General features: G+C 30.2%; 1 protein-coding gene across 2 annotated transcripts in view; it reads right to left on the reverse strand.

The window, feature by feature from the left end:
* Positions 1 to 22,049, reverse strand: part of LOC123290943 (PH and SEC7 domain-containing protein) — a 256,988-nt gene that overhangs the window by 9,983 nt on the left and 224,956 nt on the right. For both annotated transcript variants that reach the window (XM_044871329.1, XM_044871328.1), the window contains exons 2-7: positions 5,981 to 6,047; positions 3,257 to 3,310; positions 1,444 to 3,181; positions 1,186 to 1,379; positions 364 to 556; positions 132 to 301 (exon numbers count right to left, since the gene is read on the reverse strand). In XM_044871329.1, coding sequence (XP_044727264.1) covers positions 132 to 301; positions 364 to 556; positions 1,186 to 1,379; positions 1,444 to 3,181; positions 3,257 to 3,310; positions 5,981 to 6,047 — 2,416 coding nt within the window. The remainder of the gene's footprint in view (positions 1 to 131; positions 302 to 363; positions 557 to 1,185; positions 1,380 to 1,443; positions 3,182 to 3,256; positions 3,311 to 5,980; positions 6,048 to 22,049) is intronic.

A 22,049-nucleotide genomic window follows, 5' to 3' on the forward strand; every position in this document is an offset into this window, starting at 1 on the left:
TCGGATAACGACCTATAAAACCTGCAGTGTGTAAATAATTTAATGGATTTTGAAAATCTATTAAATTTTGAAAATGGCCAAGTAATAAAAAGAAAAACGTAAATATATTATCAAAACCTTGAAATACTCACTTTTTTTGGCATTAGCTTCATAACAACATTTTCGCATTACATAACCTTTTTTATATTCAATAGCACTGGCCGAATTGGGTACATCCAAAAATGGATTAGTGGTAAGATTATTTTGTAATTCAGTTTGTTTAGTTTGAGCTTGAACGGCACATTCATCACCTTCTTCATCCCTAAAATTTAAAAACATTTATTATCATTCTTTCAGATGTAAAGAATACCTTTTCCAACTTACAGTGCCCATTCAAGAGGATAACTTTTAATAGCTTGATACAATTGTTTCAAAACTTCTCGAGGGAAATTTTCACCATCATTTAAATCGGATAAATTTTCTACAAATTCTGTACACGTCATTTTTCTACCAATATTTTGACCATGTAAATCGGTATTTAATAACATAATGGCACATGTTAGCGTATGAACAGCATCTAAAATTAATTAATAAATCGTTAAAATATACGAGAAGTAGTTTCGTACGGATGTGTACCGCGAAATAAATTCAAATTTATTAATTTACAATTCGAATTCATTAAATCAATTGCAAAATAGACCACAGTATTCATTATCTTAAAATATTAATATTATAAAAAAATAAGACTCGGCATAACGAAACCATCTAATGATATGGCAATCAATAAAAACTGACAAAATAAAGAACACCTACTGAAGTGGCTTTTTCTTTATTCTTTTTACGCATTTTAAGGGTACTCTTTTTACGATTTCCACAGCTTGCTAACTCAATCATTTCACTTACCAGCTAGCGAATTTAATCATTACTACTCAATTAGAACGAACTATATTATTTTTAATATAATATATTTTGGGTTGAATTAATTTGCATCTAAGGCTAGGATCGCACGAGTCTTGCTTGAATATTTTCCTCTCGTTTTTTTTCAAAAACGTTATTAAAACGCACCATGTTTGTTACAATAATATAGTGTTAAATAGAGTTCTAACGAGCGTTGAAAAATTTATTTAGAAAAATAAATTTAGAAAATTTATTTATTATTAGAAAATTAGCTTTTGTAGAAAAAAAATATAAGTTTAAAAATAATACCTTGAGAATTAAAGGATCCTGGATTACAGTCTAAATATCTTTTTGAGAAATGTACTAAAACTCTTTCTCGTTCTTGTGTCTCTCCTGTCAGTGAAAATTGTTTTAAAAATTTTCTTAATGCTACATCTAACGAATCTCGTTCAAAATTAAAATATTTTAAATATTCTTCGGCTACTGCACGGCTAAAATCATTGCTGAAAAATTAAAAGCGCATTTTTTAAGTAAAAATTTAGAAACAATTTTAAATTTTTTAATTACTTTTTACTAAGATGTCGAGAAACGTCTGATTTTTTAAATCCATCCAGTGAATAAAGTCTTTTGGCAAGTCTTATAGCTGATGGCAAATCAACAGCTTTAGGTGAATAATGGAAACTATGTAAACTTTCGATATCGCTGTCATCTTCAGACATTGGTGGTGATGTTGCTTTACTAATAACTCTCGCTAATAATGGATCCTCTGCAGATAATCCTTGTGTATCATCTTCTGCATCTTTTAATTCATGATATCCTTGCATTTCGGGACCTACGTTACCTGAACTGTTATTATTTGCCGCTGCCATTTGCCTAACATTAGTACCAGTTTGATGGGGCATATCACTTCTTTGTAAACGTCTACTACCACGAGGGCTATGTCCTGTCACATTATTTTCTTTATCAGGGCCTTTCACTTGTATCACAATACGATGATCACTATCTGGTCCCCCTACCATATGGTTCGCATTCACAGTTTTAACACTCGCATAAGAGTTACTTTGACTATCACCTTTACCACCCGCGGCACGCCGTTGATTTGGCTCCGATACTAAAATTGTACTGTCACTATCACTGGGATCACTAATCATAATATCACGAGAACTAAGTATATCCATTGTCTCTTCATCATGGTAATCGGGACTGGAGATATTTGATATCGCTTCGGAAACACTAACACTATGTTCACCATTAAATGTGTGGCAAGGCATGGTATGAACAATACGACGAGAACCAGATTGACTTGACATTACTGAGGAAGACACAGAGGTTGGCGATGCCGGTGAAACAGAACGTAACGGACTATTGCCAGACGAGGATGTACTATGTGAAGAACTACTTCCATTCGACATAGTTTGACAACATGAATTATGATCCGATGCTGACGGAGAACTGACTGGTGCATTGTAAGTCCAGACGATTCGATCCGCGGCACTGGTTGGTGCAATATTACTATTATTTGTATCTTGTCGTGTATCTAAAAGCGTATTCAGCGAACTTGTCACATCCTCATCAATGTCAATGTCCACAGCACTCATACTATCTTTTTGTGGTTGCAAATGATCTTCGGATCGACTTGTTCGTACATACCCACCAGCTGAATGATACGCGAATCCAGCTGGTGATTTTCCCATGTCTGATCCAGTGCTTGATGTACATGATGAGTCCCGTTTCGCCGCAGCTACTGGTGATGTGCCCGCTGAAGTTGATCCAGAGCGACAATTCTGTGTACGTTGACCCATTTCCATTTCACTAGGACTCGACGGAACAGAGTTATGATAGTGTTTAATGTGTGTGTGCGATGGGTGATGATGATTATGATTATTATAATAGCGTAAGCTATCCACTTTTTTTTGTCGTGGGAACAGTCCGGTGCTTTGTTGCGTTCTAGATAAATTTAATATTAAATCCCCAGTCATCATGAACGCCTCGAACCGTGGCGGACCTTTAGATTTACCAAATTTTTCACTATTATTGAGAGGCTCCCATTTTTGCCTCTCTTCTTCATGAAAGCTGTCGCCAATAGGGAGTAATGATTCCAAATCGGAAAAGCTGCCATTGGCTTGGGGTGAGAGAGGAGGACTTTCTTGTGGTGATCGTGGTGATGCTTCTGGATGTGGGTGACTAGATACTGTCGTTGTTTTAGCAATTCGTTTTGACGTGTAAGGTCGTGATACTAGTTCGCCTATATCTTCTTCGGATGCTGAGGATAGAAACCTTCGTACTCGTGCTTTTATTACTGGATCTAGGATTCAATAAAATTTTCAAAAATTACTAGATATTTCTTAAAATAATATTTTAATCTTTTTTATCTTCTTACCTCTTTTTAGTTTTAAAGTCACAGGGTCTGTTGATAAGCGTAGACATTTTAATACTAAAACAAAAATAAAAAACGAATTTAGAAATTGTAAATTTTAAGCCTAATTAAAGGAGTCAGTATAAGAAATTGAAACTTTTTTCGTAGAACCCAAAACTTTCGATATCAAATCACGCGGGTTTAATGCAAATTTTTCACCACATTTTGAAGTATTATAGCTTCAAAACTAAAGCCAAGATCTGTTTTATGATTTTGTCGCAAAAAAAAAAAGAACTGGTAACTCAGATAAGGCCTATCTGTTTTTCTTTTGTTATTACAGGTTTATTTGGGATTCACCAGAAGGCAAAGTGATAAGAGTTTGAAAAATGATGAAAATTCAACAGAAAACATTTTGTTCAAGAAAATTTATTGCATTACTACCTTACAGCGTGCGTTTCAACGCAGTAAAGCTAAGCGCCGATAATCTAGCAAAATAAGCTCCAAACGATTGGGAAGCGGGCCGATTAACACCACCCTAAGGTATTTTCGCAGGTTGGCAATTTGCATTAATAAACAAAATAAACAAGCGATTCATTTTTTAATAATTTATAATTTTCTAGTAAAAAAGATCCAGATTATCATACATATGCTGTAGAAAATTTGTTATGAATTTTTTTAATTTCTGAATCTTTTATTTATGTCTTTTGTTGCTTGGGTATAGCTTTGAGAGATTAAGCTAGACCCTCATTTTTTAAAGATTGAAAAAAACACAAAATGGCGAACACAAAACTTTTCATATAGGCACTTAATTAACACCTAGTTAATAGGGGGTAGCCTGACGTACCTTCTGTTTGGCTGAAAATGGCGGTGTTTCCTTAGGAAGGAAACCGGTAAAGCTCTTTCTATTAGTTATTAGTACAAGCTGGTAGGTGTTTTAGTTTTGGAGGCTACAAAATGCGGCGAATCATTTTCATTAGTATCTCTGTATAATAATAATTGGTAATCAACAAGACACTTCTTGATTTTCTGAAAAATATTCTATTATTTCTACATTGATGGTTTTATTTTTTCCCTGCTGGATCATTGTTTAATGCTTCCGTGTGAAAAAATTGATTATTTTGTTAGAAACATAGAAGTACAGTGATAAGATTTAAATGGCAGTGTGATTTAGCCAACTATCTCTTATATCTCTGGTTAAGGAGAAGGGAATGATGTGAAAGAGATAAAGTTACATCTTTAATACATGACGATAGCTTACAAAAATTGAATTTTTTTACAATTTTTCGTCTTCGGGAAGGCACAGTAGTATAACAGGATAAAGTTTAAAGCTACGATCGTTAGGTACTGTTGATATAATATTTATAAATACACACTAAATGTATTGTTTTATGTTTTAGACTAAACAGGCTAAGTGTTAAAATATTCAATTTAAAGACAGAAATGATCGTAAAGTAAGTCTAATTTAAATATCTCCATATTTTATAAAGATCAGAAATGCACACATTTGAAATGACTTAATAATAGTTATATTAAAAAATGATATATCAGTAGTTACTTTGGACAGATTGGCTTCCTCTGGGCCATTCAGACATACTTTTTTGAAATGTGAAATAAAATTTTTTGCGAATTTTGTTACTTTACTTTTGTTATATTTATAATTAATAATTTTGCGTTTTATATCTATCAATTAATTATTTAAGTGAGAATTAACATTGTACCATCCCCAAAAGTCAAAACTTTTATTTGACATTTGTAATATATAGTTCAAGCTTTTGTTTTTAATCCGAAAAGTTTTACATAGTACAAGAGGCTCCAAAAAGCATCAGTATTCTTGATAAAAACAATACGATTAAATGTTAAGAAAGTGGCAAATGAAGCTGACGAGCCGATACGATCTTCTCTAGTAACAAATACTTCGGAAATTTCAGTAACAAAATGGCAGATGACACCCATTATAATTTTTTTATTTTTGGCGTTCCGTGTTACCTGAACACAACGATCCTATTTTTTCCAGATAACAGATACGCAGATAATATTTCAACCAACTCTTCATATTCATTTTTCGGCAGTGAGATAAAAACGTCTCAGCAGATTTCAGAAAATAATTTGACTTTTCCAGATTGCTCTATTGTCGTATCGTTCTGTCAGCGATGCAGCATTTACCTTTACCTTATCATTTGATAGTGCCGACTACCTTTTCCGTGTTGGAAGTGCTGTTCTAATGAATTACAAAAAATCAGCAATGATTTTATTGAATAATTTATATGTTTTAATTCCGGTTTTTCGATAAAATTTGTTGGCGTTTTCATTAAAAATTAGACAATTTAAAAGAATAAAATGTCATTTAGATTAATTTAAAGTGGAATGTAACCTGTCATGTCTATCCCAAAACTATATTTATCCGATAATTTAGAGTAGGGTAGAAAATGTCCAAATTCAATGAACAATGTGTGAGAAAAATGAATGAGGAAGATAAATAATTTTTAAGAGTTTTTTGCACATAAATTCAAATAAGATTGAGTTAGGTATATAAATTTTATCAAAAACATACTGAATCGTTCGAATTGGTTAACACCCCGTTTAAGGATTTGAAAGAGGGTGGTTTTGTACTTCTGAGAAGAATGATCGGTGTAGATATGTTTAAACTTTAACGTGTTAGAACGTGACCAACCTAATAAATTGTATATTATCTTCAAAATCTACTTAAAATTATAACGAGGTTTATTAATTGAATTATTTTATATTCACCTTCTTTCGTGGAAAATCTGTTAACGTCTGTTTCATTTACTTTAAGTATCACATCACCAGCTTCTACCTGAAACAAAAAATAAATAAAAATCAATGAAAAGCTTGAAAGACTAGCTTATTTCAAAATTATATTATCAAAACGTTTTGTTTTTTTAAATATTTCTTGGCAATCTTTTTTTACTGGAGTAGAAAGTTTTTTCAGGAGTATCATAAAATTTTATTTTTTGTTTATTTACGATATATTAAAATTAGCTAAATTAAAAAAAATTTTTTTGTCAATTTTTAATTTTAATAAGTAAAATTTTAAAGGGGGTTTAAAGCTATTAAATAAACTCCAATGGATTTTTCGATTTTAACATGTATGTAGGATAAAAAGTTTTTAACTGTTATTTATTTCTGTAATTTGATGTTGAATACGAGAAAGTTCTACTTTTGAGAAGTTTTATGAATATACAACTTTTTAAAAATATATTTAACTATCTACTTTTACCATTTTTTCAACGTTAAACTTTTCAAAAAACCACAAATATTCATAAAATTTTAAAACTACTAATCCTAACAAAAAAAGGAGGTTAATTAATTCCACAATACTACTTTTGAATTTAAAAAAATATATTAAAGGGATGTTTCAATAAACGGACTATAAAGTCTAGTTCACAATTGACAATCGTAAATGTCAAACTTACAATATAACAGAGCCAGCAGCCCTTCAACGTACCTAACTTACCTTCCTTATTCCTTTTTAACATGTTTAAAGTTTATCGAACGGACAAAAATACAAATACAACATATGACTTTGGAGTAGTTGTAACAAAAAATTTAAATATTTAAATGTCTACATTATAATAATATATAAGATAACCTAAGAGATTCATAAAGTTCTTTTTTGTACGCCATGTGTTCAAACATTAAGATTAACATATTTCATTTATAATTATCGCATAAACGAGCTAGATTTAAATTGCTTTATATTTTTTGATAGAACAAAAATTATAATAATCTCCGTGATGAAATTAAGTGATGGAGGTACAAATTTGTCCGCCATTTTGAATTTTTCAACTTTAGATTTTCAAAAGTGGAAAAATGTTCAGATGATTGAAAATAGTACAAAAGACATATTTTATATCCTCTATTCTTGTCAAAAAGCGCTGCTTGAAAAAGATAAAATATATTTAACTTTCTTAGGTTGAATAGTTTTTTGACAAATGTCCGAAGCAAAAGCAAATCTATGAAAAGGTCTATAGAACTGCGATAACAGACTTTACTTAGCCTACTTTTTTAATGGTCAAGTCATTTCATACACCCCACTGCTGTTTTTTAAGATTAAAGGTTGCATATAACTGCCATATTTGACTGCCAGTCGTCGTTCGTTATCAAAACTTGTGCTCTATAATTTGTTTTATGGAGATATAGAGGTTTGTTATTGATGCAATAAAAATGGCAAAAAGAAACAAACTACTGTTTGAAAGTATTATTTATATGTGAAGCTCTTTTAATTATATTTCTCTCGAAAATAATCGATTACTACAATGTATGGAAGGTTAACCGAGGGCGAGTGGATTACATTCTTGAGCCCTTTTATAAGCCCTAGAACATGATTTTGGATATATGTAAATGTCATCCTCCGCTACATTTAGATATTTCCGACAACCTTTCCAGATGAAATTAATTTAATTTTGGTAGGCTGTAGTGTATTCTAGGCAGAACGCTTACGCAAATTTTATGAATTTGGAAGAGGTAGAGAAAAGCCTATCCGATTTCTGAAAGCTTTGCTCTGCCTAAAGTGAGTAAAATAGTTGGAAATTTGTACATGAAACAAGTTGGTGTTAATGCAATAATAGAGGGGAAGTAATAATAATTTATTTGATAGTATGACAAATATTGTCATAATTAAATTAGTGATATATTCATAGACTATATGTTCTAAAATCTATTTGAAGTTTGAAGTAATCTGACAAAAAAATGGATTAATTAATGATTTAAAAAAATCCGAAAAATTTATTTAGTTGCTGTCACATGATTGAATACGATTTAGAGTGGTTGTCGTTGTGACGAAATCACAAATTATAAATTATTAAAGCTACTCAAGGTAGAGTAAAGATAATACAATTACATTTTTGATTCCGCTATATAAAGATAGGCGGCTATAGCTCTCTACGATTGGCTATCATAGATAGATACCTAAGCAATTTGGCTGAAAATGACGGCATTGTCTTAATTCTATCTTGAACAACACTCTATTCCCACCGTGCGTGAGTTTTATTGGAGGCGTTTACATGGTAACGATATGTATGGATGCATATATAATTGTATGGATTGCATTTATGACTTACATTGAAAATTTAATATTATTGTCTCACAAATTAAAAAAAACAATTATGATAATTTACATTTGAAAAATAATATTTGTGCAATTTGATTTCTTATTTTCAAATTTTTTAATGCATTAAGTTTAATTAGTGTTTTGCAATAATTTTAATTTGACATTTTCTCTAACTTTAACATGTAAAGAATTGCAAATTAGTCATAACAGCCTCCTTTATCGCCAAAATATTTCACTGGGAGCGCTGGCATCGATTTTATTGTCTCTACCATGACTACGCACACAACATATTAAAACTCTCTAAAAGATTAAGTTTGTGATATCACAAATTTTAGAATGCATAGTACCTATACATAGTAAATACATAACATAATTAAAAGTAAACACTTTTTATGGACTTTATACAAATCAGAAGTAGAATTGCACAATTGTGTAGAACTGTGCGTTAAAAAAAAATCTTGACTCTAAAAATAAAATCTTATAATCTAATATGGATTTCAGAAAATAGTCAAATACCCTATTTTAGTTCCTACAATTATGGTCAACAAATAAATCACAATTATGGTTTAAAAATACAACGACGACTTAGAAGCAAGAAATTAAAGTAAATAGGGAAATCAAATTAACGTGGTTAATTTATTTTAAGTGCACTAAGACTACCCGTGTTTTTTCTTAAAAGTAAAGAATAAACTCAATTATAAAAAATTAAATGAAGGTAAAAATGGTAGATTAATTAACATTTTAACCGCTATACTTACTGTACTGTATACGACATACAAACAACAACATTTATTTAAGACAATAAATAAAACATAAAACATAAACATTTTGATAAAGAAGAATGGTGTGTATAGGAAAAAAAAATGTTTAAAAAATATAAATAAATAAATATTCAAAGTAGAAACAATATACACATAATGGCAGCATTCCAGAACATTGTTTGAAAATGATAAAATTTATATACCCACTTATAACAAAACAAAACAAACGTTTGATAAAATAAAATCAGTCCGCTGTAGCTTGTAAGTAGTACGACTGTACGACCAATAAACATCACATAAATATAATGGGATAATAAATAATTATCAATATTAGGACAGAAATCGAATCGAATATTATAAACAGGAATGTGTCAGTTTGTTTGTTTGTTGGAATGAAGTTCTTTATCGTAAGTTACATATTTGGTGAATGACGGCTAAGTTTGTGGGCGTCGCCAGTCATTTGGCCAGAGAAGGTGGGCAGAATGTTAGGCAGATAGGGCTGCCAAAAAAAATTTTCAGAAAATCCGGACATTTTTTTCTTTTGTTGTTTTTTAGTGTTTGTAAATCTACCTGGAGCCCTTTTGTCGTATTAAATTAGCAAGTTTGATTAAATTACGTCGGTATATCAGTATTAGATTAGATTAAATTATAGCCTGAATTATCCCCATTGGACAAAGGCCTTCTCCAGTGTATTCCAAACTTCCCTAATAACAGATTTTCTAGTCCACTGACCGTTTGCAAATCTCTGCAATCTCATCTCTCCACATTGTTGGTGGTCAGCCCCTTTCATGTTTGAAATTTAATGGTAACCATGAAGTATATCTGGTCGTCCATCTATTATCTTTTAGTCTGGCAATATGTCCGGGCCATTTCCTTTTCAATTTTTTAATACTGACAGTTTCATCTTTGATTTTTGTTATTGATCTAATAGTGCTAGATGTAATCCTATCAGTAAGCTTGTGGTTAAATATAGATCTTTCCATACTTTTCTGGCAAGTACATTTAATTAATAAATATTTGCTTAAAATTAAACATAATATTCAAATCTTTGTCCGAAACATGAGTCTGAGACATTCTTTACTTGTTCCCGTGGCGTGTACACTATTTTTCTGCTCGACGGAGTCGGAAAGCGACAACTTCGTATAGGACAACTTGACGAAAGCTAACACTTTCCGCCCGTCTTCATACAGTTACTATTTCATAGCTATAGCAATGTCTGTTGAGAGACTACACAATGAATCAATATACACTGTATCAGGGGTACTACATCTTACCCCATTACATATTTTGTGTTACTTACAATGTTCGATGTTATAATTTTAATTATTATTATTATCATTATGCTTATAACGTGCCAAATTATTAGGTTGTCTAAGTTAATTTGATACGCACTGTAAATATTATATGACATTGTTATTATACTAAAGTAATTCTAAATACATCTACAGAATGTGCAACGGTTTCAAAGTAAGAGTAAATCTTAAATCTAATATTGTACAAGACAAGCCTTTGATCTTGTTTGCAATACAGATACGTTGAATTTATTTTTAACTTCCCAGAGGAAGTTAATGTAATGGGGCCGATTTTGAAAATCTCCTGTTTTACATATTTCCGCGGTTTTAAGGCCGCAATATCCGAATCAAACCTTTTTAATGTGATGTCTGTGTGTGTGTGTGTGTGTGTGTGTGTGTGTGTGTGTGTGTGTACGTATGTGCGTATGTTCGTATGTTCGTTCGGATTCTTTTGCCTCGATTATCTCGCGAACCAGTTATAACACGTGACTCGGCTTATTCGACACGTAATCGCGTATTTAAGAACTGACTTTTCAGCAGAATTAGTAGAGCCGTTTTATAATGGTAATAAAACAACTGGAAAAAAATGAATATAAAAATCTGAAAAGTGGTTAAAACACATCATTTATCTATGGAGATAATGATCGTTCCAGCATAAGCTGCAGTACACGTTCGAAGAATAATCTATGAAGGCTAACAAGACCTATTTTTTCAATGTTTTTTCCTCTTCTGGGAAGTTAGGACTACAAGGGTCGTGTGGACTACAGGGGTCACACTCACACGACTTCAGTACAACACCGTCTATGTACTATCAATTTATTCATTTTTTTTCTGACCACTTTTGCATTTGAAGGCTCACCAAATTCAAAGTATAAGCGATAAGAAAATAAAATTATGATTTTCAACCATTTATTAGATTTTAAATCAAAATAAAATAGCTTTGCCACCGCGAAGTTGCGGGAAATAACGAAATAAATCAGAAAGTCGGGAGATAGTGATATTAAACAAATTTATCACCGAATCATAATACTGTACGATATTTTTAATGTTTTGTACACCCAGTTTTTCATAATTAAAAATTTAAATGAATATTTTTCAAATAATTTAAAATAAAAGCTGCTCAGAGACGTAGAATTCACCTGAATATGAAAAAATAATAAAAAAATTTCTTTATTTACTGAACTCTGGAGAATTCATGTTTGATATCGGAGTCAGGAGAAACTAGATGATATCTAGAGACCACCGATCAAATCTGAAGAAGTGGCATTAATAAAATAAATGGAAATCGGAATGCAGAACCGATCCATATTTTAGGTAGTCGTGTACAATTTGGAGTAGGTATAGATGGGATTAGGACCAAAATTTTTACATTACATTCATTATTGAACTACTGCTTAAACATTGGCTGGTTTAGATTACTAGGATCTAGGAAGTGGTTGTGAGTGGTATGGTGATGACACTATTTATCATATTGTCAAATAGACTATACTATTATTCTTATTATTTTTTGCATAATAAAATTTAAACTATAATAAAAAGTCGGTTTCTACCATTCCCCGCCTAAGGTTGTTCAAAATATTTTCATTTTTTTTCTCAAGAGATTTACATTATTTAATAATTTAATTAATTATTCCTTATTCCATTAAAAACAAAAATAAATTAATTTGTTATAATGTGTTAATTAATTATGTTTAAAAAAAAAACGATATTTTATGATGTCTGTCTATCAAAATAATATGAAAAAGTATTTAATAATTTTAATCTACACATTATAAATTTGAGTGTCGTGAAAATTTCATTCTGGGAATTCTTTATTTATTCGAGGTAACATTCATGATTTTTCCATGTGGCTTCCCTAATTAATTGCGTATTAAAGTTATACAAGATGTTCAAAAAAAAAGTCTTAATGACCAACGAGAAGTCAACTCAAGTAGGTAGTTCAATTGGTTAAAGCGTAATCAATTCTGTATGTAGTATACCTAAGGTAGCGAGTTCGATTCCTGTTATCACAACAAAAAATTAATTTAATTAATGGTTGTGATGGGCAGGTGTAGTGCATGGTATATGCATGAAGAAGGTGCATTCCACCTCTCGAAATAATTGAGGAACTGATAAATGAAATTATCAGCGAAAAGGTGGTAATACACATATATGGTATCACAATGTGCCCTATGGCCTAAGTGTGTCTTTCGTGGACAGCCAACCTAACCTACCTTACAGGAAATGAAAATTTTGCCGCGAGGACCATGTTTATGCCCAGATTTCGAAGAATTAAAAACAATTGCTTTAGAAAATATTGATTTTTTGTATTATGCTCTTGAAGACATTGTACAAAATAAGCGTATCCATTGATTTTTGGATGTTTTTTATTATAACCACGTGAGATACAAGAAAACCAAAAGTTTTTATTGGCAAAAACGCTTGGAAAAATACTCGTAAAAATCCAAGTGGGCTAAGGCGCGAAAATATCTTGACATTTGCCTGCTTGAAACTGGAAGCCAGTTTGTCAATTAAAATCGAGGACATGATCGATTGACTAAACAGCCTTTGCTAAGATAAGAACAAAGTAATTGAGTTTGCATACAGGTTGCCGTTCCAGCATGTAAGCATGTCTTTGCAAACCATGTGAAGGTTTTCTAACAGTTTCCCCATAATGTAAGAAAAACGCAACTCACTTTCCGATACATTGACTCCGGTTAAATTGCTTTATACGTAAGCTGGCTATGCACAAAACTTCTATTTTTTTGTTCAGTTCGAATTGTAAAATTATTAAATTTTTGCACTTTCGTTTTTTTATCATTCTGTATGTAAACTAATTTAATCGCAGTAAGATTTACAGTTAAAATAAACTCATTGCTACAGAAATTGGTCAAATTAGAGAGTTTTCTAAAAATGCTCCAATTAAAAGGTATACAATTTTTAATGAGGATATTTTGAAAGCTTACATTTAATTTTATTACTATAATTTCTTTTAAACGCAGAGATGGCTTTAAAAACATTACACCTTCATTTTATGGTAATATCTTATTATAAGAAATTAATGATAAAATAATAATTTTTTGTTTGATACAATCTTTTGTTAAATCGAATAGTTCAGACAGTAATTAATAGAAAACATTTTCTTTTTCGCATTTCTTCATTCAACAACAGTCTGTTTAGAAACAAAAACCACTTTTATTGGGAATTTTTTTTTCGAAGAGTGTTTAGATTACACAGAAACAATTATACGAAAAAACAATTTTGGCTAAAAAATTTCCGCCCATTTTTGCCTAAACTGTATGGTTTGCAGAAAAATGTTTCGAACAAAAAATGTTACTTTTTTATTCAATAACAACTTTCTAATTTCATGTGTTCATCTATCTATTACCAATTATGAAGTAGACTAAGACTATCTTAAAAATTCAAGTATTATTATTCGAATATTTTTTCCAGAATCATTTTTATTAAAATGGAAAAATCTCTCCCGTTAAAATGTATAGTATTTTGTTCAGTTTTAATCTTTCAAACAATTTCTATGCACATGGTTTTCTGCATACCAGTGAAAAATAAAATAAGTAAATAAAACTTTCAATTTTTCCAAGTCATTAGCTTTGTGTGTGTCTTCTGTACATACTTATTTCGCACATAGAATTATTTATTTGAAAACATATTTTTTACAGCAACAAAAAAAACTAGAACAATACTTCATTATTTAAAAAAATATTTTAAATATTTAAAAGTAGTTTTTATTAAACAAGCAAAATTTTTTAAATAAGTAATGCTAAAAATTTATCGAGAACGCCACAAGACCTCTGTATATAGTTTTTTTGTTTTTATAAGTAAGAAAATGATTTCCATTTGTGTAAATGTGATGCTTGGGAACCCATACAACCTTTATTTCGAAGCTTCTCTCCCCTAGGAAATAAAAATTAACGGTATACTAAACAGTGGGAAGTGGAGTAATATCACCTGCAAAATGCTGTTTATAAGTGATAATTGGGTATATATGATGCCTGCCCACCTTGACACACTTACAACCCAGAGAGTAATCTCCCAACTTCTCTCGTTTAGGGGATAAAAATTAGCGATGTACTAAACAGTGTGAATTGGGCTTCTAACTCTATTAATGGTTTTGGAAATGGATAATGAAGTGGAACAATTATCCGAGAAGACGTTCGGATAACCAGGCCCGCCTTGAAGATTATGAAGTAGACATAACTTTTCGATGCACACAGTAATTTGTTGAAATTCTTTGTTTAATATTCTGACTTGACCACTTGCAGTTAATATGACAATATTTTTTTCTGTCTCAAGCCGTTTTTGCCCTTGGAAAACGACAGGCAACTTTTATTACAATCGTTATCTTATTCTAGATTTTATCATAGAATTCATTCGATAATCATGGCAAATTGTAGTATACAGAATCGTAGCTGTTTCGAAAAAACGAACAGAAATTTTTCAACGTGTAAGTTTCCAAACTGGCAAAACTTGCAGTAGAAAGGGAATGTTCAGTGATTTTGAACTCACCGTTTTAGTCGCTAAAAGATATTATCGATAAAATAACGCCGGAAAAACTTTTGTTCAAAAATTGGGTAAAGTCTTCAAAATTATATCTAGAAGAAGCGATGGAAATAGAATCATGGAAATAATGAACTTCGCTAAAAGCTGTTCAAAGTAATTATTTAAGTGAGGTAAATAGGTTTTCTAATACAGGTATATAAGCTAACCTAACCTAAGACTAAAACCTCTGAACCCTGACCCACCATCATCTTCCGGTCTATCTGTATTACATAGTATGTTAAATTTGTGCATAGAAGTAATATAATGGTATTCTCAGAATTTCATAAATTGCAATATAAAAAAAAAATCATAAGCTAAAATAATTTTTACATTCCAAACACTATGGAGTACATATCGTATATTTATATTTTTATAGAAATGCTTAAACATAAGTGGAATATATAAAAATATTTTAATATGTTTTAACTATATTCGTGTTCATATATAATAATTTTAACATATTTTCACACCATTTATATAAATTAAAAAGATAATAATGGGTTTAATTAAATTTTGAATTATTCATTAATATCACATACTACTATTATTTACAACCATTTTATGGTATCTCATAATATTGTAAAATTTTATTGATTTATCTGAGATAACCTTGAAAATATATTTATTTGTAAAAATCTACTGTCGAGACCACTACCGTAAGACTTCCTTGTAGGCTTCTTTAAGGAAGTTTACATTTTTTTTAAATATACCATTAATTATTGTCCTAAAAACTCTGAACAAAAGGAATGAAACAAAATTTTAATTTGTACTGCTTTCAGTTAAAAAAAATACATTAGGTAAATTCATAATCAATCATTGAAACCAGAAAAAAAAAACAAAGCAAATCTGAATAAAAAAGTAAGCGCAACATTTATAATATACGAAGATACGATAGAAAGATACAATATAATGATTATGCTTAAATAATAATTGAAATGCCACTTTTTTTCTATATTTTCCTCCAAGTACTCGTAATAACATCGTATAAAAATCATATTTTATTAGTATGTGCCAATAGAGCAGATAAGGTATGGAATAAAAAAAGCTAGGATATCTAGGACGTAGAAAATTAAATTTGTAAGTAAGTTATAGATAGAGGAAAGTTTTAACTACTACAGGTATTTATAATATTAACAAAGTTTAACGCCTCTGACTATCAATATTTTCTAAGTTAAAAATGTATATTAGTGTTGAAAAATCAAGAAAACACCAATTTTTTTCGGGATTACAACACTTTGAGCAAGAAAATAAAACATTTATCAGTTCTAGCAAACATATCAAAATACGTTTTTTGAAATAGGAATTAAATTTTGTACCCAAAACTGGAAAAAGTTTTAAAAATAACCCATCGATAATTTGAATAACAAAATAAATATTAAATACGTATGATGTTATTTTTATCACGATGTACTACCTTAAGGTAGTACCTACACGAAAGTGATATTCCAAGAATTTCTCAAAACTCAGAATATAAAATATTTAATTCATATTACACATGCTGTTAAAATTAGAAGATGATTTACCATGCCATACATGAGATATTAGCAATTAAAAGTGACGCAATTTGTACGTGTACATGGGAGAAGCGTATAAAAATACACAAATTTACAAATATTATATTTATTTATCAATGAATGACGTTCACCATCTCTATGAAAAACTAATATAATGTAGAATACTATATTTAGAAAATATATAAAAAAAATAAAAATTATTTACCATATAGTTTCGATAAAAAACTTAAATAAATAACTCGTTCTAGCGATGTTTTTTTATGGAGAGGATATAGAAACTAATGGTAAACGTATATATCATAGTGTGTGTCTGTATACGTATAGGAGATAAATTAGTGTGTAACTACAGTCTTGTGAAAATAATATATGGTATATGTATAATAGTCATAGCACAGTTAATGCACTGAATGATAGTATTAGTCCAAAACTTTTTGACTGGACTGTCGCGGAGGAACTACCTTAAGCGTAGATAATATAGGATGCATGGTTTTATTAATACAGTCTTATATTTAGTGTAGTATCCCGTGATAAAAACAACATACAATCTATACCAGTAGTACTCACATATAGCACTCACCAGTACTCAGTACTCACGTACAATATCTACTTGAAGTACATTTACTGTATTTAAAGTGATTTGTATCGAATGTGTGTCTCAATCTATCGAATACAATGTGCCCAAAACTATCGGACTACTCAGACTAATAAATACACAATGTAATTTAATGAAAATGTTTTAGTAATATTCAAATCTAGTGAGCCATCAAGAAGCTAAGAATTTGTTATTTATTGTTTGTAATTTCGAGAAATTCCTCGATTAAATTTAGTCAAAATGTAACTTTCATAATTGTAGTAAATAAAATTTACTATGCCATCATAACTTAAAAAGCTGTATCACAAAAAAAAAAAAAAATAATAATAATAATAATTGTACCTACATCAAATAACAAAAACAAATTTTTTTATGTATATGAAAAGTATTGCGATCGAAAAAAAATCGATATCGGGGTTTCAACGGAAATACACGTTTTGAGGGTCCCTGATTCCAAAAAAGTGGTTTTTAAAAAATGTGTCCGTCGGTACGTCCGTATGTCTGTTACCAAGTTGGAGCCTTCAATTGTCAACCGATTTTTCTAAAACTCGGTACATAGGTTCAGTTGGGTCATAATTCCAGACGATTTTTTCTCTAGGCCTTTTTTCAAGGGTACTTCCCTCTAGGCCAAAACAGAATTTTTGGGGTTTTCTAACGATTTCGATTAAACTTGGCACAAGGCTAGACCTTAAGGTGTTCCTAAGATTGGTATAAGCTACAAATCCGGGAAAATTCGAGAAGGCCCACACCCTAGGGAAAACCTTTCCAAATACAGGAAAATGGGATTTTCTAGGGAGAGGCTGAGGGGACAGCGGGGAGGGGAGAGTATCAGAGTTTATATCAACAAGGTCCTTGGTTTGATCGCCTCTGGGACCCCCCCCCCCCCCCCGGGGCCGTGGAGCTGAGGGGATGAAATCGTAAAAAGTGGTAAAATCAACCCTACCAAAAATTAATCAAATATTATTTAAAATGTCTTTTTAAGACACTTTTGTAACTTGGTAATATTTGCTTAACCTCATCCTTACCAAAGCACATCCTTCTAAATATTATATTAAATCCAATAAAGACCTGTTTCTCATAATTATTCAAATTGTTCACATAATCAAATAAATCAAATAAAGAAATAAATAAAACTTAATTAAGCCAAATTAGTGAAGTTAAGAAACTGACTTTGCTTGTTTTTAAATAATTCTTACAATTGGCTGCTTTCAATAAAAATATTACAAGAATAATATATCAATTTTATAATATAACAAGTGAAAACAAACAATTGACTGAGTTAATTGTTGAAATACCATGTATAGACAGTGTTGATGCGCAATCGTTTGTTTTTTTGACGTCACGTAAATAACAAAAGATATTCACTTTTAAATACACAACACACACACAACTGATATTCCTATATTAATACATACTATAAAATTTGCACCTATTTAACGCCCTTGTGGGTAAACAGTGATGTTTACAAAAAAATGTTTCAAACAAAAGTTTTTTATTTTTTTATAAGGAACATATTTTATTTTTTTACATTTAAACTTTTGTTCTATCTCTAACGGTTTACAAGATGGGTCCTACGGACCTAAGACCCAATTGACCTATGATGCTCATTTACGAACTTGACCTCACTTTTTACGTCCTGAGTACGCTGTAAAAATTTCAGCTCGATATCTTTTTTCGTTTTTGAGTTATCGTGTCCACAGACGGACGGGCGGACGGACAGCCGGAAATGGATTAATTAGGTGATTCTATGAACACCTATACCAAAATTTTTTTCGTAGCATCAATATTTTTAAGCGTTACAAACTTGGGACGAAACTTAATATACTATGTATATTTCATATATACATGGTATAATAAAGTCTTGTCCAATGTTTCGGACCGTTTATTTAAATTATTGCGGTAAATCTATTCTCTTGATAATATACGAAAATACAAAATTTCAAATTTTCTACAAAAGATCAAATTTTTTCAAATCATATTTTCTTCTAAGAATTGTATCCCAATCACTCGGCTCGTTTAATGCGATGGTTTTAACGCATCTCATAATTACAATCACGTATAAGCGACTTAGAGAGTTCTCTATCTTTTCGGAAATTACCTAACTTTTCAAAGCCCAAACTGATTGTTAGGCCTGTATTTGCCAAATAATAACAAATAAGAAAACTCAGATGCCATACACATAATTTTTTATATTTAGTTAGAGCTGTTCAAAGGAGAATTTAGACAATGCCGTCATTTTCATCGAACTACTGGTATTTATGGTAGTAAAAGAGGTATAGTCAATCGTGGACGTATGATCAGACTGTATATGACATAACCAAAATTAAATTGTATTTGTAAATTACGGCAAATAGTTTTTTTTTAGCTCAGAAAATCAAAAGTAAACAAAGAGTGAAGTTTATAAGCTTTCCTTTGCAACAGGTACATAAATATTTTCATAATATATTCTTAAGAAAACAAAGAAACAGAAGGAATATAAAAATCTTTTTATATTTTACATTTAATTGATTTATGACTGTTTAAAAATAAATTTGGGGTAATGTAGTTAGTCCTATTTCACTTTGTATCGAATACAAAGAAATAAATACCAAAGCATAACACATAAATAATAACATGCTTTGCTTCTTACAAGAAGTAAAGGAGTCGTAGACGGGTAGTGATCGAAGTTGCTTTTCATACAATATCTAGGGTAGTAATGTATATTCTCTACCAGAGAAAAGCATTATTGTGTAATACTTTCGTCGTCAGTGTATCGATTTCGTTTCTACCATATAGTGTACCATAAACATTTCTCTCAACTTTCTAGAGAGTTGACTATAAGACCATACACATATATTACATATACATATATATGGTACTTTTGCAACGATATGAGGGTTTGTTTTGTTGTACAAGCCTAGCTGTTAACCGATAATGTACTTACAAACGGGCCTTATAATATACCTACCAAAATACTATCTTTGGAGAAAATGTATTATTCATGTCAAAATAATATACAGATTGTTTTTGAGAAAGTTTTAAAAGCTTACGTGTAAATTGTACAATCACTAGGATAATTAATTGCGACTACGCGCCAGGATAAGAACAAAGTGTATATAATGAATGACGGCGTAATACATACGTCTTAAAATGAAGCCACAATTTTATTATTCTTTTACTTATTTTAGAGAAATGATAAAGAAGAAAATTGTGGTTTCGTTTCCTCGTAGCCTAAGTGGAAATCCAATTGATGGAAATCCGTCTATTTTGATTTGTGTGTTCTGATGATTTTGTTTTTTTTTATCGTTTTTATGTTAATCGAAAACCCTTGACAACCTAAATGGCGATACTGTCTGTCTCAGAAATTAATTTGTTTTTCTAAACGAAGCTCACCAAATTGTTAATTCTTTAGGCACTTGACAATTTTCAGTTTTTTACATTATTTTATTCTTATCCAACTAATTTTTATCAATTCACTAAAAGTCAAGAAAATCACGGAATTTTGCTTTCCATTTTCACTCACGGTCTATAATAAATACTTCTCTTAAAAATTGCATTTTATTTGTATTTATTTATTAATTTGCTAATCTAATAATTTGTTCATATTTTTTAGAAATGTAAAACATAGAAAATATTTATAAATTATTTTTGATTAGTTTTGCAAACATTTTTCGTTACATAAGTTTGTAAACAAAATCTCTAAAACTTCTAATCAAATGAAATATTAGTTAAAAAATAATTTTTCTTTGGTGTCGTTTATTGAAGTATCGATTAAATGTATGATAATAAAACCAAATTTATATGAATGCTAAGTTCATTAAAAGTTTTTTCATTTAAATTATGAATATATAATTATTATTTATTCATCGAAAATTTTTGTTAAAAAATACTAGGTCACACAAATTATTATTAAAACAAACTTAAGGAAAAACCATATTTATATTAATTTTTAGTATTTTAAATCCAATGGGTAAACAATTATGTGTAATTTATATTTTATATTCTAAACATTCCAAACCTTTTTTCCAACAAGTCTTCTTATCTGTATTTATAGAGCTAAAAATCAGGCTGGATCATTTTAGTCCATAAATTGTTAAATTTTGTAGGTAGTAAAATGTCAAGCAATTTTTTTAAACTAAAATTGTTGGATCGAAAGAAGCCTATTTGCTAGACATCATTAATTTGACCTTAATGGCCTGTTGTGTCATCTTAAAATTATACCGAATTCGCTAATGATAAGAGATTGAATAATACTTCAAATTAGAAAGTTGTAACTCACAAAAAACAACTATTTATTTGTTGGAATCAGTTTTTTGTAAATCGAATATAAGTAAATTGTAAATGTGGTGTTTAAAAACACTGTTTATCGCCTGTGACTATCAATGTCTTCTAGTTTATAGCCAAACAATTCTATTTTCAGATTGAATCTCTCGGATACGTGTTCGAGGTGACACGATCTAAGTCAACATTTTTTGTTCAATAAATTTTTTTGTTATCCTAGTAGATTTAGTTTTTCCTACAAAATATTTCAACTTATCGATTAAAATAGTCCACTCTGTATAATCATCATATATAATCGACGGATAGACGTTAAAATTTATTTTTGAGATATTAGTGCAGCAAAAGTTTCTAATTCAAAAACTATTTTTTACTTAAAACCATTTAGTACAGCGACCAATGGTGGTTCGCTTCATATTTGATCCGCTGATTCCAAATTCGCAACGCCACACTACTAAAAATTCTATCTATGTATGTTAAAAGAGTTGCAAATAAGGTCCGATAGAGCTTATAAACAGTAAGAATCGGTAAATCGGCACATTTTTTTCGCTTTTTCTAATTTTGCAACAGAGACGTTCAATAATGATTTAATCTTATTTTTTAAGATTTTCTCAATAAAATGAGTGATCATATATTCTATTAACTCTATTAGAAGAGTCGCTATGAGCTATGAGTCACTAAAAACGGGCAAAATGGAGGTAAGTGACGTATCGATAGAAAATTGTACATAGAGAACGTCATGTTCCAGAATTTGCGATATGATGAATGAGAGAGAAGACTGCCAATTAGTT

Source organism: Chrysoperla carnea, chromosome 1, assembly GCF_905475395.1.
Source record: "Chrysoperla carnea chromosome 1, inChrCarn1.1, whole genome shotgun sequence".
NCBI lineage: Eukaryota > Metazoa > Arthropoda > Insecta > Neuroptera > Chrysopidae > Chrysoperla > Chrysoperla carnea.